General features: G+C 36.7%; 2 protein-coding genes across 2 annotated transcripts; one reads left to right on the top strand and one right to left on the bottom strand.

Moving 5' to 3' along the window:
* Positions 1–8,406: 8,406 nt before the first annotated feature.
* Positions 8,407–9,726, top strand: LOC139899270 (GRF-interacting factor 1-like). The gene is made up of 4 exons (XM_071882090.1): positions 8,407–8,563; positions 8,691–8,767; positions 8,910–8,994; positions 9,248–9,726. Exons 1-4 carry the CDS (start codon positions 8,465–8,467, stop codon positions 9,593–9,595), a joined length of 609 nt encoding a protein of 202 aa, XP_071738191.1. The 5' UTR covers positions 8,407–8,464; the 3' UTR covers positions 9,596–9,726.
* Positions 9,727–10,207: 481 nt separating this feature from the next.
* On the bottom strand, positions 10,208–13,569 carry LOC139899269 (F-box/kelch-repeat protein OR23-like). Its single transcript, XM_071882088.1, has 2 exons — positions 12,447–13,569; positions 10,208–10,673 (listed from the first exon to the last, which is right to left on the bottom strand). Exons 1-2 carry the CDS (start codon positions 13,469–13,471, stop codon positions 10,382–10,384), a joined length of 1,317 nt encoding a protein of 438 aa, XP_071738189.1. The 5' UTR covers positions 13,472–13,569; the 3' UTR covers positions 10,208–10,381.
* Positions 13,570–16,281: the final 2,712 nt, after the last annotated feature.

Here is a 16,281-nt window from a genome sequence, read left to right as displayed (position 1 = left end):
TTGAAGATTCTGGCTAATACAGGTATCCCTACTCCCAAAGTTAACCTGAAAGGTTTGAACGACCTTATGGATAGAATCCTAGGTACATGAACAAAGTGATTTACCCAATAAAGGAATGCCTCAGCTTTTCTTAATCCCAGTTGGTCTAACTAAAGCAATATCCTACCACTAAATCACTATGATATGCCTTAACATTAACAGATGTGCAATCTTAGATATTCTAAGGTACTGCTAATTGGGATAGAAGTCTCTCCTTTTCGATCACTTATTCAACCCCGAATCATCTTACAATATCTCAAGAACATTACGTCTGACGTGAATCATGCTTCTGAGTAAGCTAGTGTTCACTGAACTCTCTATTGCTAACTCTAATCACAATCTAAATGGGCAGCTCTTCTATGATGAATAATTGGTTATTCATACGTAGGTACTATATCCCTATGGTGATGTTAAGAACACATAACTACTTACCTTGTATCCTAGGGTTGATCAGGTCCTAATACTAGGTTATAGCCACGTGAATAAGCGGAAAGGGTGATCCGTAAATTAAACTTCTAAACCGTCAAGGTTTCAGCATAACAATATGACAAGTTCCAGATAAAATATTCAACACATAATAAACAATTGTAACAGATAGATAATCATGCAAGATGAAAGCAACTCAAGATAATAACTTTATTAAATTAAGCAAAGCGTTCACCGTTTATAGACGAGATCTGGATCATTACAAGTGCTGACAACCTCTAGCCCGCTCCTATTACAATCTTCGGCGTTCGCCTCCGGGTACTTAATTTCTCGCTCGGAGGTGAGAAGGCCTTGAAAGCTCTAGTGGGAGAAAGTGTATTGTAGTGAGGGAGTGAAGAGAGGTGTGTGTTGGAATGAATGACAAAAACCCATTAAATAGACTTGGAAATTGCCAAAATACGCCTGGCAGGCCGCATGGCAGGGCGTATGGCAGGGCGTATTTGGCAGGCCGTATTGATGGCAGGCCGTTTGGTGAAGGCACTTGGTGGGGCGTATTTGGCAGGCCGTATCCATACAGGCAGGCCGTATGGCAGCCCGTATGGCAGGCCGTATGGTGTGCTAGTCAGCCATGATTCCCTGGATCGTAACTTGATTTCTTGTCTTTCACCATTTTCGCTCTAGAATCTTCGTTTTAGCTCCGTTTCTCTTGATTCTTTTTGCATTGTCTTTGTAATTACTTTACCTACAAGTTTGACCGAAAAAAGCGATTATTTTGCCGACAAAGCTTTGAACTTTATGCTTTTGGGACTCAATATCGGGGGTAAAAATGTAACTTTTTAGCCGATATCAATTCCTCCTGTGTGCCCACCTCCTTCTGAGTATTGTCAAAATAAGTGTTGAACCTCTCAAACATGTTCAGGAATCCCAGTGGCATAATAGTCCATCGAGAACTTACTTTAAGCACCTCATCTGGAAACTCAGGAGTGGCATAAACTTGACTGACTCGGGGGAGAAATCTCTGACGATATCTCAAAAGAAATGTAGGCCAGCCGTCAATGTGCTATAAATATAACAAGTTAATATACAGTGTGACCTTAGTATAAAATAAATTGTATAAAATTATATAAAATTAACAAAAGAATAATAAACTTACCAAGTTATCCAAATAACCAGAATGTCTTAATCCCAGTAATCGAAGCCAAAAGTCTTGATTTATAAAAATGAATTGGTCATTTTGAAAGATGAACATGCAACGCGTCTCTTGCTTGCTCTCAATCATTGTCTTTGGATCTTTTGCTGGGCCTGCATGCTTTCTACCATCTCTCCAGGCATTAGCTGGCGGTGGTTGGAGAGTTCCTTGATCATTTATAAACCTGTCAATCATCCCCCAAATTTCTTCCTCAGTAGCCCAGTCTTGTTCCTTTCTTTTTCTCTTAGTCACTTAACAGGCTGCTTATCAACACTTACCTACAATAATTCAACAAATAAGGTTAATTTAAATTAATACAAACAGACGCAAGGACGCAAACAATCTCTTGCGTGTGTGGAACCAACGAGACGCAAGGACGCAAGAACACATTTGCGCCTAAAAGAAAGCAGACGCAAGGACGCAAATGTTTGTTTGCGCCAGAAAAACTCACCTCTGCTGCTGCATTTGTGTCCATGGGTACCACATCCTCATTAATTTGTTGTTGACCTTGATCTTCTTCAGTCCCTAACTGTACAACATTCATGCTTTCCACTTTCTCAACCACATCTTTTGACAACTGAGTAAAAAACAAATGATAACTTAGTAAACAGCCATTCGCAAGGACACAAACTCAACCTTGCGACATGCCGACGCAAGGACGCAAGAACACCCTTGCGTGCCTACACGCCAGGACGCAAGAACACCCTTGCGACACGCTAGGACGCAAAGGTATGTCTTGCGTCCGCAACAGTCACAGAAAACACCATTATTTAGCCATTGTTTATTGCAATAATTTAACATATAACTTTTTTAATTTGTTGAAATGTACCTTCTCAATGGGTTTTCTGTACCCAGATGTTGTGAATGGGGACCTTAATACACCAATTGGCTTTCTTTCTCTGATTCCACGTCGAATGTGCATTGGAGAAGGCCTTTCAATCTCATTATCAGACAAAGATCGATTGAAACACATATCATCATCCTAAACACAATAAATAACATAAATAATAAATAAATCAATGGGATGAATCAATATTCAATTAATACCAAAAATAATAAATAAATCAATTCAATTCAATCTACCTGATATTGTTGTTGTTGTTGCGATAAAAGTTTTTCGTGTTGCATAACAAGTTGTTTGCAATCAATTAACTCTTTCTCTTGTTTGTCCATCCGCTTTGTCAACAACTCTAACATACGATGTAAATTGTGTACATCGTGAGGGCCTCCTGTATGAACATCTTCTGTTGAATGCACACGGGGTGTCTGCTCAGACCCATCAACAACTGGATCAACTGGATCAACTTCATCATCCTGGACCTCATCCTCGATCTCATCTTCTGGTACCTTTCCTCCTTTAAAGTACACGTCACTCTGAATCCACCATTGACAACTCTTTTCTGTTTCAGTTGGCTGCAGACCACGTAAAGGTCTCTTTTTCTTGGGACACTCATCCTACAATTAATTATTTAATTATCAAATAAGAATATTAGCAGAAACGAATACGCAAAGACGCAAAGAAAAGCTTGCGTCAGTGTACGCAAGGTGGCAAACAACTCTTGCGACCACACGCAAGGACGCAAGCTCCACCTCTTGCGACCACACGCAAAGACGCAAGAGACACCTTGCGTCTACTTAAAAAAACACACGCAAGGACGCAAGGCATGCCTTGCGCCCATACCAGAACCTGTCTGTAAACAGATAACAGATAAACTATGCAACAATTTAGGATAGGCTAACATTTTTAAAATGTAACTAACCTGAATATCTAGGAGTTTAAGGTATTCAGACATTCCAAATGACTCGGCAGATGAACTCTTCGAAGAAAGAGCCCTCGGTACTCCATTCTTGTCAGTATTTTTTGCAAACGGTTTAATGGTACGACGGTAAGACTCGAGAATCCAAATCTACAAATAAAAAACAATTAATTTAATTTATGTTACATCTTAAATATTAACATTAAATAATAAATATTCAACCATTTACCTTGAATGCCCACATAAATCCCGCCAAAGTGTACGCCTTTCCACTCTCTAATTGGCTTTCACGAATAACAAACCCTTCACTAACCGCTTCGAAAGTTGGCTCCCAAATACGAGACCCCCATGGGTACTGATTAACACGCGATAACTCTTCGACTAGCCATAAAAACTTTTTATTCACAACATGGATCCCTTATTTACCCATAAAACCTCTCTCTACAATCAAGATAATTGCTAATCGCACCACATCATCGTCACTAATACGGCTGTGATCAGATTTTAAAAGCATCTTTTCAACATCACTAATCAAAACATTTTGAGAATCTTTAAAACCCTTAAATAAACGTCGTCTAATAGGTGCGGTCTGGACGTCATAATTCTTCGGGATGTAATGTGCCATGTCCGTCCGGCTACTAAACAAAAAACCCGTCACAAGACAAAATTCACGGTGACCAAATCTAATCGAAAAATTGTTCTGGAAATGAAACCATATATCCTCATGCACATCGGGGTACTTAACATTATCTAGTCTTTCCGGCCGCACACTCTTCCGTTGGAGCATGCAATGTACAAGCCCGGGATCATTACCAAAGTATTCTAGATCTTACCATGGACCGAAATACGTTTCTTTAAACTTTTTAATTTGATTCTCAGTCATGACCTTCTTCACATCTCCTATAACGCTCAACTTATTCTTCATCGTTAACTTTCCTTCCACAAATCCCTGCATAAGTAACAATAAAATCAGCAGAAAGTATCAGGACGCAAGAACACAAGATAAAACTTGCTTCCGTTTAATTGACCATCGCAAGGACGCAAAGACAAGCTTCTGGGAACACGCAAGGACGCAAAGATAACCTTGCGTCCACTAGCTTTGCGTACGCAAGCACGCAAACTAGGTCTTGCGTCTGGTCAATTTCCATAATTTTACGAGCAGTTAATGTATGTTTCACTCGAACATATAACCCAAAATACAGTTGCATGTCATAAAACAACGGTTGTACTTCATTAAACACAAATACACCTCGAACAGACATTTCATCGAGCAGTTGGTGTGCACATTTATACAATTCGCATTGAAGCCAAAATAAACAGATAAAACACACATAAACAACAAAGTAATCACTAACCTGGGTGCTCGCCATCGTTGCAAGGTTGATTCCTTGATTATTTGCTTGATTACTTCGTGAAAATCCGATTTCTTTTGCGTGAAAACCCTAATACTTCGTGAAAACCTTTGTAGGCTAGTATAAGAAGTCACGGTGGTGGAAAGAGGGGTTAGGTGGTGGTGGAGATGATGAAGGAGGAAAATCTGGTAGTAGGAATGGAAGCGATGAAGAGGGTTTGCGTTTGTGCTTGCGTTTTTGCGGATCGCCTGTGTAAGTGTTTATTTGCTTGTTTGCGAAGTCGGATGAAAGTGTGGAGTGACAGGTTTAAAAATGTCATTTAACCGTAATTTTTTTAGAAAAAGACGCAAGGTCGCAAGGTACCTTGCGCCTTGCGAGGGCATTTTGTCAACAAAAAAAAAAATTGAGCTCTGGTGCAAAGGGTGAAAAATATTTGGGCATTTTGGTAATAATCCGGAAAGAAATTAAGTTTCCATATGGATTTTTACTTGGTCAAATGGACCAAGTTAAGTTGAGTCTGAAATCAACACATTTAAATATGGCCCACACTTTTGTTAGTGATATAGATAAACTATTACAGGCTTGAAAATTGAATGTATAAACTGGGCTCAGATTTAAGATGCTGCCCCAACAGTTTTTGTTGTCTTGGGCCATGGCTCATCTATGGTCATCATCAAAAAGGCCAAGAAATTCACTTTTTTCGAAATTTATAAGATTTATTTTTTTATTTGACAAATTACATCATTCCTTCGCAGAAGTTTGAATACGAATGATTAAACATGTTGAATGATTCTAAAACTGAATAATTAAAAAAAAAAATCTAATTTAACTTAGTTCTGAACGAAAATAACATGTTTGATAATCATTTTGAATAAATTATATGAATGATGAATGATGTAAAAATCAACGTATTAATATTCCTTTGAATGTATGAATTAAATAACTTAATTATTTGATACATGTTCTGGATAATGTACATTTAAGCAGATGAATTTGTTGAATGGTTAGATAGTGTATTTTAATTGATGAATAATTTATCGTTCGTCTGTTATTCAGATGTCAATAACAATTAACAAACACACTGAATATTATATTTAGTGTTGAATCATTTAATTAAAATACAATCTTATAAGATTATTGTGACAAGAGAAGTAATATAAATAAGTATCCGTAATGTATTGTTGGTCCCACTGTTGCATTATTATAGTTTTGGGATGAATGTTTTTAGCGCATACGTAGCAGGTACGTGTTACCAAGTGAAGATCCCTCGTACCTCCACCCGTTACACATACAAATGCATTCACATGTTTTACCATCCATCATTATATTCTTGGTCCCACACTTTTTCATTATTCATCTTCATATAACCATCCATAAACATAAACATATCTATACAAAATCACCAAAAGATCATGATCACATTACATATATACCAACAAATATCCATACACATAAACAAATGTTACAAGCTCTGTGGATTTCTTAAGCACCAATTCATTCCACTAATTATCCTGCTACGCTACAATAGCAACAAATCATACTAATTTCAATTACACGAACAAGTATTGTACTTTTGTTATTTAAAACTAGAAAAAAATTCGACCGCGCGTTGCTGCGGTTGTATTCAACGCGCGGTCGAATTTGGATATAAGTTGTTTGGTACCTAATATATCTAGTAGGTTGGGTTGTTTGTTGGACATGTATGTATATGTATGAAATACAGCCCGAAATATTTAGTGTTTTTTTAACGATGTCTGTTTCGCGTATAGTTAGTCTCGTTGTGTTTGTAAAATTATTTCGAGTTGAACGGTGGTCTCTGAAAAATTTAACTCTCACCGAGCGAGAATATAGGACCCGTTATTTAGTGTTTTTTTAACGATGGCCGTTTCGCGTATAGTTAGTCGCGTTGTGTTCATCAGATTTTTTCGAGTTGAACGGTGGTCTCGGAAAAATTTAACTCGCACAGAGCGAGAAGGTCGGACCCGTTAAAAATTCGAGTGGAATTAGTTTCTTTTATTTTAATAAAATTATATAATTACGTTTTCTACTCCCGAAAAAGTGAAAACTCGAGGGGTCGTTGTGTAAAGTAAGCCGAAGTTGAGGGACCGGTTGTAGTGTGAACGCAAACTCAAAACGACGATTCGATATAATTGAAACGACGATTCTAGCCACGCACTTTAGTATATAGGGATATAACTGAAACGACGATTTTACCACGCATTTTAGTATATAGGGATAATATGAAATGAGACGAGAAAGCATGATGACATATGAAATATTAACGTAGTTTATTATTACTTGACTGTCTTAATATCTTTATAAAAAATCTCAAATTATTAGCAAAACACATTTTGAGATGAGGAATGTAATAGTCGATGCAATGATTATTTCTGAATCTTTTTTCCAGGCGCAAGATGTATTTCTAGTGAGGTTTGAACCTTAAAATTAAAGTTATCATGACCAACCACTAGGTTAATTTGTGATAGATGACCAAGATCACTATACTACTAATTAAGTCGTTAAAAAATATACATATATATGATGTTATTATCTAAGTTGATCTTAAAAACACTCGATACTTATTTAGTTTTGAAGTTAAATTTATGTTCAAGAGTAAATAAAAAGGGCGATGATATATCCAACAGCAGCGACGGAGCTTGAACATTAATAAGTCAACTCATTTTATGTATTAACAGATTGTACTGTACAATTTGTCAATACATAAAGTGAGTGGATTTATCAAATACATTATAAATATCATTACCCAAATAAAAAGAGAACTTTTGATTGATATTACAGATGTAACGATCTATCACCGTTTCATGCCTGAATTTTCAGTTTTATTGAGGGCTACTTGTTGACTCGGCGCTTGCGTCTCCTTTGTATAGTATGTTCGCAGCACGATGTTGTTGTATATTCTTTTGCACTGAGTAGGGCCTCTTTCTCGTTATGAGTTCGCATCCGCTCTATTGTATAGTCATGCTGAAACTATTGTATAAACGAGGAAAATAAACACGCGCTTCGCTGTGGGAAGGTCTCAATCGGTCAATGGTCGACGTACGGTTTTGTTTGGTTGGTTGTATGTTAATTGGACGTTTAAAAAGAACGGAATAAAATATGAACTAAAAATAAAGGTCTTAAAGAAAAGAAAAAAAACATATTACCAAAATACCCTTAAAATTGGGATAATTATACTTTTGTCATGATGAATAGTGCCCGATCAGAATACCTGCTCCGCCAGCACGAGAAGTGTAAGAATCATTTGATGCTTCTTCCTATAAAGCTCCGTCTTTAATCAAGGGATAACCTTGTTAAACTACCCACAATCAAGTAATGTTACTCGCTAGTTATGTACATCGAACAAAAATAACGTGAAAAATCTTATCGTAATTAATTCGAACACGTCTCTTAGAATTTGTAGATACTAGATAAAACAAAAACATTGAATAGAGTGAGTCAGAATCCCAAGAAAAGGTATGATAATTACTAAAATAATAAATGTCATTTTTAAAAGAAATCACAAGATCTTACCACTGGCCTACTTTACTCTCAAAAAAGCTTTAAAACTAGAAATACTTCACAACACACAAAAAAAGAGTCATCTTTCAGGTGAAAACAGTAAGTGTTTGTACTTGTAAAATATAATACTATAGAATAGAATTTGTAGCAGAATAAGATCAGTGCAGATCACAGAAACAAACATGCAGCAGCAGCAACAACAACTCATGCATCAGATGCAACAGCAACCCACAGGTGCCTTCAACACTACTTCCAGTATTACAACTGATCACATCCAACAGGTTTTTCTATCTCTCCTTTCTTACTTGAACGTTGACTTTTTCAAGTCAACATAATACTATAGTAGACTTATTTTGGGCCTTGTTTAACTGAGTTGGCCCTGACAACCCTGCAACTAATTTTTTGCAGTATTTGGATGAAAACAAGGCACTGATCTTGAACATTCTGGAAAATCAGAATACAGGAAAGTTTACTGAATGTGCAGAGTGAGTCTACTTTTTATTTCCTATATATTTCCACATACTATTACTTGAGTTGGGTCAAATGGGTCAAAAGTTGTCCAAATCTTTTGATGTATACTACCTCTTAATTCCATTATAATACTAAAGTTATGTACTTTTTGTCCAGAAATCAAACAAGGCTTCAGCACAATCTCATGTACTTAGCTGCAATAGCTGACAGTCAACCAAAGCAAACTCCTATCCAACTTCAGGTAATATATAATGTTATGGCTTGTTAATATAGCTTTTTTAGTCATCCGATTAACGACTATGCCACCCCCACCCCTATCTGTAAATTCTGGCTTCGCCTCTTAACATAAAAAACAATAATTAACCGCTATGCACTACACTTTATAGTATGTTAACGACAGCCCGAAGGGCTATGTTTAGTCCTATATAATCTAAATCTTTGCTATAGACAACATTATGGAGCTATTTTTGTTGATGTTTAAGATGGTAATGCAGCCATATATGAACACCATTCAGCACCAACAATTGCAAACACAACATATGGTCCCACAGTCCCATATGATGGCTCAATCAGTTGCACCCTTTTCGCAGCAGCCACAGTTCATGCAGCATGCATTACAGAGCCAGCTAGGCGTTGGATTAACTGGGCCGGGTGGGACCAGCATGGAAGGTGAAAGTTCTAGAGTTTTTCCTGATATTAGCCAACTCGTATTTGGGGACAGCTCACAGGGTGTTAGTAAACAAGCGAGCCGTTCAACGGCTAAAGAGAACAGAACCAGTGGTGGTTCTGTTGACGGAGACAACCCACAAAAGAAAGGTAAACTTAGCAGCGCAGCGGCTTAACTGTTAAAAAAACTAACTTGCTGCTCTACAGTGATAAGAGAGTTTTGACCTCAGTTGACTTTTGGTGTTGCTTTTATATTAGTAAAGACTTCTTTAGGTACCAAACCAGAACTATCTGGCTGTTGTTGTAATAAGACATGGTAGAAAGGAATGCATGTTGAGATAACTAGGTTTTGCGAGTTTTCAAGCTCTGTCAGTCTCACACTGGTAAAGGCGGTAAAATGGGCGGGTCGAACATGTTGTGTTTCAATTTAAAATGGACTCGTATGGGTCGATAATCATCATATCCGATTGACGTCAGACATCCTGTCCAATATATGCACCTTTATATTTACTGGCTTTTAATCAAATCGACTGACGTCGGTAAACTTTACTCATTCGACCTGTTAAGAAGAAAACTTACCTGGAAACAACACTTGCACAAAGAATATGTTGTAATTGCCACCACGAAATCTCCTAGCGTTTGTCGCTGTCACTAAAATTTTATATCTGCAATATATAAGATCCAAATAACACTGAAGCTATCGATCTGGGAAAAATTAATCATAAAACTCTGGATTAAAGATATACAGGTAACCTTTTAAGAAAAAGATAATAAGAAGTATTAACAAGTAAAACTATATAGACAACTATTTGTTCATGTACACACAATAAGGTTGAGATAACATACATATTTACATATTTAAGTTTTAATGGATGACCGACTCAATAGTACTATGCAATGAAGCTTTAATACAACGACACAACTAGTACTACTTCAGATTATACAACTGATATCAATCCAGTTTAGAGTCGAACAGTGCACATAACAGCAGTTTTGAAATCTATACGTTGCTGAATAGGTGGTTTCGTGATTAGGGTTCTCCATATTTTCTTATCGGGATGGTATATTTGTAGGAAGATTGATGTTAGCCGCTTATGTCGTCTCAACCTTCGGTTGTCTATTGAACCAGCTTCATTGTGACCTGCAATAACATGTAGCTCGCCATTTAGAGCAACAAAGCCCAGTGCTGACTCATCTTTGGCTCTTTTTGGCAAGCTAGTTTCCTTCCACCATCGATTTGAAGTCATCTCATACCTGTAACCATGTTAAAATTATGTTAATGAGACGTCATAAGACTTGAAATAGTGGTACAAATTCGATTATGGTCAAAATTTTATGTTTATGCTCCAAAGTTGCAAAAATATTTAACATCTGGATTCTAGAGATGACCATTTTAAAACATTTAATTATAAATGGTTGATTAAAATGTCATTTCAAACGGATCCTATTAAAAGTCTACCTAATATAAGAAGTAGTTAGACGGGAAACCGGTTGAAAGTTGCCCCATGTCTAGGTTAATGCCTTAAACCTACTAAAAGATTATTAACTGAAGATTAGATAAAAAAAAAATATGGCTGCTAAAATCCTAGCTATAGGCTAGAAGGAACACGAACATAGTATTGAAACTTGAGTTTTGACAACAGATCTGCCTGGTAAACAAGGTGGAGGCGATATCTACATAAATGGGCACAAATACACGCTATGGGTTCTTTTGGAGGTAAATGCAGTGCTTGAACATAATGCTAGTAACTAACTTCTATACAGATTAAGGTTGTCACTATAGCAGTAAACGAGCATGTGGAATAAGAATCTAAAGTGAACAAGTTTTCGAGCCTATAGTAATACGAGTATGCAAGTGATAATATAAACGGAGCATTATATATAGCTATGGCTTCTTAAGGGTCAACCTTTCACGGCATCAGTCTAGATCTTACATTGTCGGTAACTGAGTTATAGATTATAAAGCAATTATGCAAATCAAATGCATCTGTTGGAAACAATCATTGTAGTAGCAATACAGCTACATTAGTAATCATCACAAATATGCTTGTATGTTGGATAAGGTTCTAAAAATATGAGTCGAGCTCGAGCTTATAAGGACTCAAGACTCATATTCTTATCCAGCTTTGAACCCTTGTATTCAACTCAGGCTACTAAGGTGTCAAGTTTTTAAGAAGTTATTCTATATCGAACTATATCGGGTTTCTCATTTTGAAGCACTGACATATAATATACGATACATCAAAATCAAATAGAATCTATATATATGCTCCATATATTTACTTAATTACTCATGCTTTCCACTCACACAATCTACATCGTAAATCAGTACCAAGGTTGTAAAAGCCGCTAGTGGCGGACTATTCGGCCGGGACCTTGCAAGAACTTGTCGGTAATCGGCCAACTTTGACTGACTTTGACCCATTCTGACCAACTGAATCCGTATTTTGTACAATTTTGACCCGTTGACCAGCATTGACACACCAACTTGGGCCTAGTCAGTTCAGGCTAGTGGCCAAATCCAACTATTCAGCCGACTTTTACAATACTGATTACCACAAACATTTGCTTTACCCAAATAGCCATTTATCTAACACCACTTACTTTTTAACTATAACAATACCCAATCCCATGCATACTTGAGGACCTTATAACTACAACTTACACTAAACAAAATTTCCCCAAGGAGCGTCCTGCTAAATTTATAACTAATAGCATGAAAACAAATATGTCAAGAAGTATAACTATACGATCCTGTATATGTCAGTCCGAACAAGTATAAATATATAACTATACGATCCCTGTATACGTCATTCGTGTGAAGCATGAAATTTCCAGTCCAAGTGTCCAACTAAGCATTCTTCTTCATAACAAGTCGATATAACGCCATTACTTTTTAACTACAATTTACACTAAATCTTTATTCCCTATCGAAGGTCCTCCTAAATATACAACTAATAGCATGAATACAAATATGCAAACAAGTAGAACGATACGAATGTACGATCCATATACAACTAATTTTACCTGTATATGTCACTCGCATCAAGCATAAAAATACCAGGAAAACCGCCATTAACATCTTCAACAATGGCAACTCTTCCAAGCTTCCTTCGCTCCCCTTCTTCCCACATATCCCCAATTTCCCTCCATTTTCCAACACCACCATCCTTCATATCCATCACCACCGCATCCCTATAATACTCGTCCACCGGAAAAACACCCAAAACCGTCCTCGATTCACCATAACCACCCATAACCCAAAACTCCTTCTCTTCATTCCCCACCATAAACCCAACACATCCTGCTCTAAACCCAGGCAATCCATCCAACGCCACCCACTCATTCCTCACAACATCAAACATCTCAACTGACGTCATCCTACTTCCTGCAGCACCAAACATGGTGTGCCTGGACCCACCACCAGCCACCACAATCCTATCACCGTCAGTAACCGGCGCACACGCAAAACTACCACGCGCCGAAAGCATAGGAGGAAGACAGTCCCAGGTCCTTGTCACGAAATCATACCGGAACACCGCAGAAGATGGCGAAGGACGGTTAAGCGGATACGAACGCGTATCGAAAAGTGAACCACCGAGTACGTACAAGTAATTATCATGTGAAACGGATATGAAATTACAGAGACCGTACACATGAGGATTACATGGCATAGGAGGAATACAACACCAGGCTAAATTCTGAGGATCAAATATGTAAGGTGATGAAACTGAAGGGTCCTGGGGGAAAATACAGAGCAATTGAGGTCGTTTGGTGATTGGTACAAGTTTCCGGCGAATTGAAATTAGGATTTTGGATGAGAAAAAGTGTTTCCATAATTTGGAGACTGGTTTGAGACGACCGTGATATGAATAAGGGAGATAACATAGAATTAAAGCTGATAAATCGTTCGGGAGCCCTGGAATTAGGGTTAGGGTTAGGTTTTGTGATTGAAATTGCGAAGTGCTGGTCAATGATGGAGAATATGATGATGAAGACGATGATGAAGAAGAATTAGGCATTTGTACAATATTATGAAAGAATTTTGACATGAAAACGAACAATTGAAGATATATAGATGATAGATGATGAAGATGAAAATGAAAATGAAAATGATTTGTGAAAAATGGAGTATCAATTGATGTTTAAATTTGGATATGTAAACAGTAGTGAATGTAAACAGTAGTGTTTTTTTTTTTTTTTTTTTATGAATTTAATGAGAGGGGAAGGTTGGATAATCGGGTAATAATCGGAGCTTTATAAAGGGACTGTACTTTTTATTTTATAAAATAATATATCAAATTTTAAAATTTTATGTATAAGTATAGGAAAAATCGTAAACATAAATATAAACTTTAAGATAATTGTTTATACTCATTCAAAAAAAATCGAAAACTCAATAATTTTTGTTTAAATTCATGTTAATTTGTTGACCAACTTTGACTTTGATCAAGAGAAATTCGATTTTGACAAACTAATTAATTTTGACCGTTTAATTAAACGGATTTTGAAAAATTAGAATGGACTGTTCTTAAAAATGAGTAATCATGTATCAATCGAGAGCAAGGTTGAAGAATTTGAAACTTCGGGAGTTCTCGGCATGACAATTTTTAGGAGTTCTCGGAGAACTCGATTGTTGACTAGCGTTGATTTTCTAATATAAATATATATTTTCTAATATATATGTATATATATTAGACTTTTGAGATAATTTTTATGATACATAATATAATATATAGCTACAAACAAATGTTGACCGAGATATTCAATTTATCGGACGTTGAGCGATAAAATCGGAAGTTGACCTATTTTTTGAAACGAGAACTTGGCAACGTCCTGAAAATGAGTTATCGCCAAGTTCTCGGCCGATTTTTCCGATTTTTGCAACCATGATCGAGAGTAATCTGGTATTTTTATAACAATGTATATAATAAATAACTATTTTCGTGTAGCCGAGTAAAAAATGCGAAGTAACTAGATAGGACGACCAGAAAATTATGTGCGTGTAATAACTGATAACTTTAAATAATGTTTCACCTACTTCAACCTTCGATCATTGTTCATTCCGTTCAATAGTTATTCTAGAATCACTAGTTTCTTTTTAAGCATTTTAAGCATTCTTTTAAATCGAGAATAAGTTAATTTTGTATACTTTTTAACTATTAAGTATTCTATTCAATCGCTTGAACCGTTTAAGCGAAGAACTGAGTCTTCCATAGATGTTAATTTTGTATATTCTTTGAACAAATTTATTTTTCAAATAAAGTTTAGCGATGATTAATAATTATTTTTTAAGTAAATAATAAATAATTACTTTGGTGGATATAATATTATATTATTGAGATTGAGATATTTAGTTTTTTATAAGCGAAATATCGCTAAAAAACTTGCAACAGAACCTTTAAAAACACAATATGTATCGAGAAGAGTCGTAAAATTACGTCTACAAAACAAAAATTCCCCGCTAAAATTATATAAAGCCACAACACATAAATCGGTCAACAATTCATCCAGCTCCTAATCTTTCGCGTTCCTCTGAATCACAAATTAAACCGGTTCAATCCAATTCCAGTTGACGGCTCACTCGTTAACTCATCATCATTATCACAATCACCGCGTCGTATCTACTATGTTCTTCGGACACATTACATCTTTTATTATCGGTTAAAAACGTCGATTCATTTTTTACCATGTTCAATTAGGGTTTCATAAAATTAGGGTTTGATTAAATCACCGTTATGTGTGATCCGTACATGAAAGTTTCCAGCCTACAATCTAGAAGCTCGCCTTCTAGATGTTCAAAGTAGCCTTCTTTGAACACTATGTAGAAGAAGCAAAGATGAACACGATGACGGCCGCCCACCATCTCCGTTCACACCATTCCACCGCCATAGAATTTTTACTATAAATAGAGGTGCAAACCTCAATTGTAAATCATCCTAAATCATTCAGAGAAGTGTAATCACAACCTAGAGAGTGTGTGTGAGTTTGAGAGTTTTTTTGTAAGAGTTTTGTAATACTCTGTAAATCTATTCTTGTGAGTAATAGAGTTGTTTTTCTCTCAAATTTATATCTCTCAACGTCCAGGCGATCCCCTCTTCCTAACAAGTGGTATCAAGAGCTTGGTTAGAGACGTTGGTTGAGTTTTTGGGTCTTCTGAAGTTTTCTCAAAATTCAATTTTTAGTGTACCATTGGATTCGTTTCGACGAACCGAGTCCAACGCAAAAAAACGGCGACTTAAACGGAGTTATAACAAGCCCAGAAAACGCGGTTAAAGTTTGGTCAACTCGCCGGAATCTCGCCGGAGAAGACGACCGGTGCCGGAATTTTCGCCGGAGAAGAAGATCACTGTAGCAATTCACTGTAGCAGCTGGTGGCACTGTAGCAAGTCACTGTAGCAGTACTGTAGCGGTACTGTAGCGGTACTGTAGCAATTCTGAAATTTTACAATTTGGTCCCTGAAATTTTCAGAATTTCATTTTTGGTCCCTGAAGTTTATAAAAATTATAATTTTGCCCCGTAAGTGGAATTTAAGCCGCGAAGTGTCTATTCCACCATTTTCAACCGTTCCGGACGTAACGGTGATCTCTGTTTTCTACAATTCAAACACGTTTGTGTTAAAAAATTATTTGTAAGGTGATAATGTCCACAGAAGAGTCAACATTATCTTCCGGAGCTATGATTATGCTCACAGCCACAAACTACACGCTGTGGAAACCTCGGATGGAAGATCTCCTCAGCTGTAAGGATTTGTTCGATCCTATTGAATTGAAGGGTATAAACCCTGATTCTGCCAAAGAGAAAGAGTGGAAGAAATCAAACCGAAAAACTATTGGTCAGATCCGTCAATGGATTGATCAT

Source organism: Rutidosis leptorrhynchoides, chromosome 3 (assembly GCF_046630445.1).
Source record: "Rutidosis leptorrhynchoides isolate AG116_Rl617_1_P2 chromosome 3, CSIRO_AGI_Rlap_v1, whole genome shotgun sequence".
Classification (NCBI taxonomy): Eukaryota; Viridiplantae; Streptophyta; class Magnoliopsida; order Asterales; family Asteraceae; genus Rutidosis; species Rutidosis leptorrhynchoides.
This window is presented reverse-complemented; position numbering and strand designations above follow the sequence as displayed.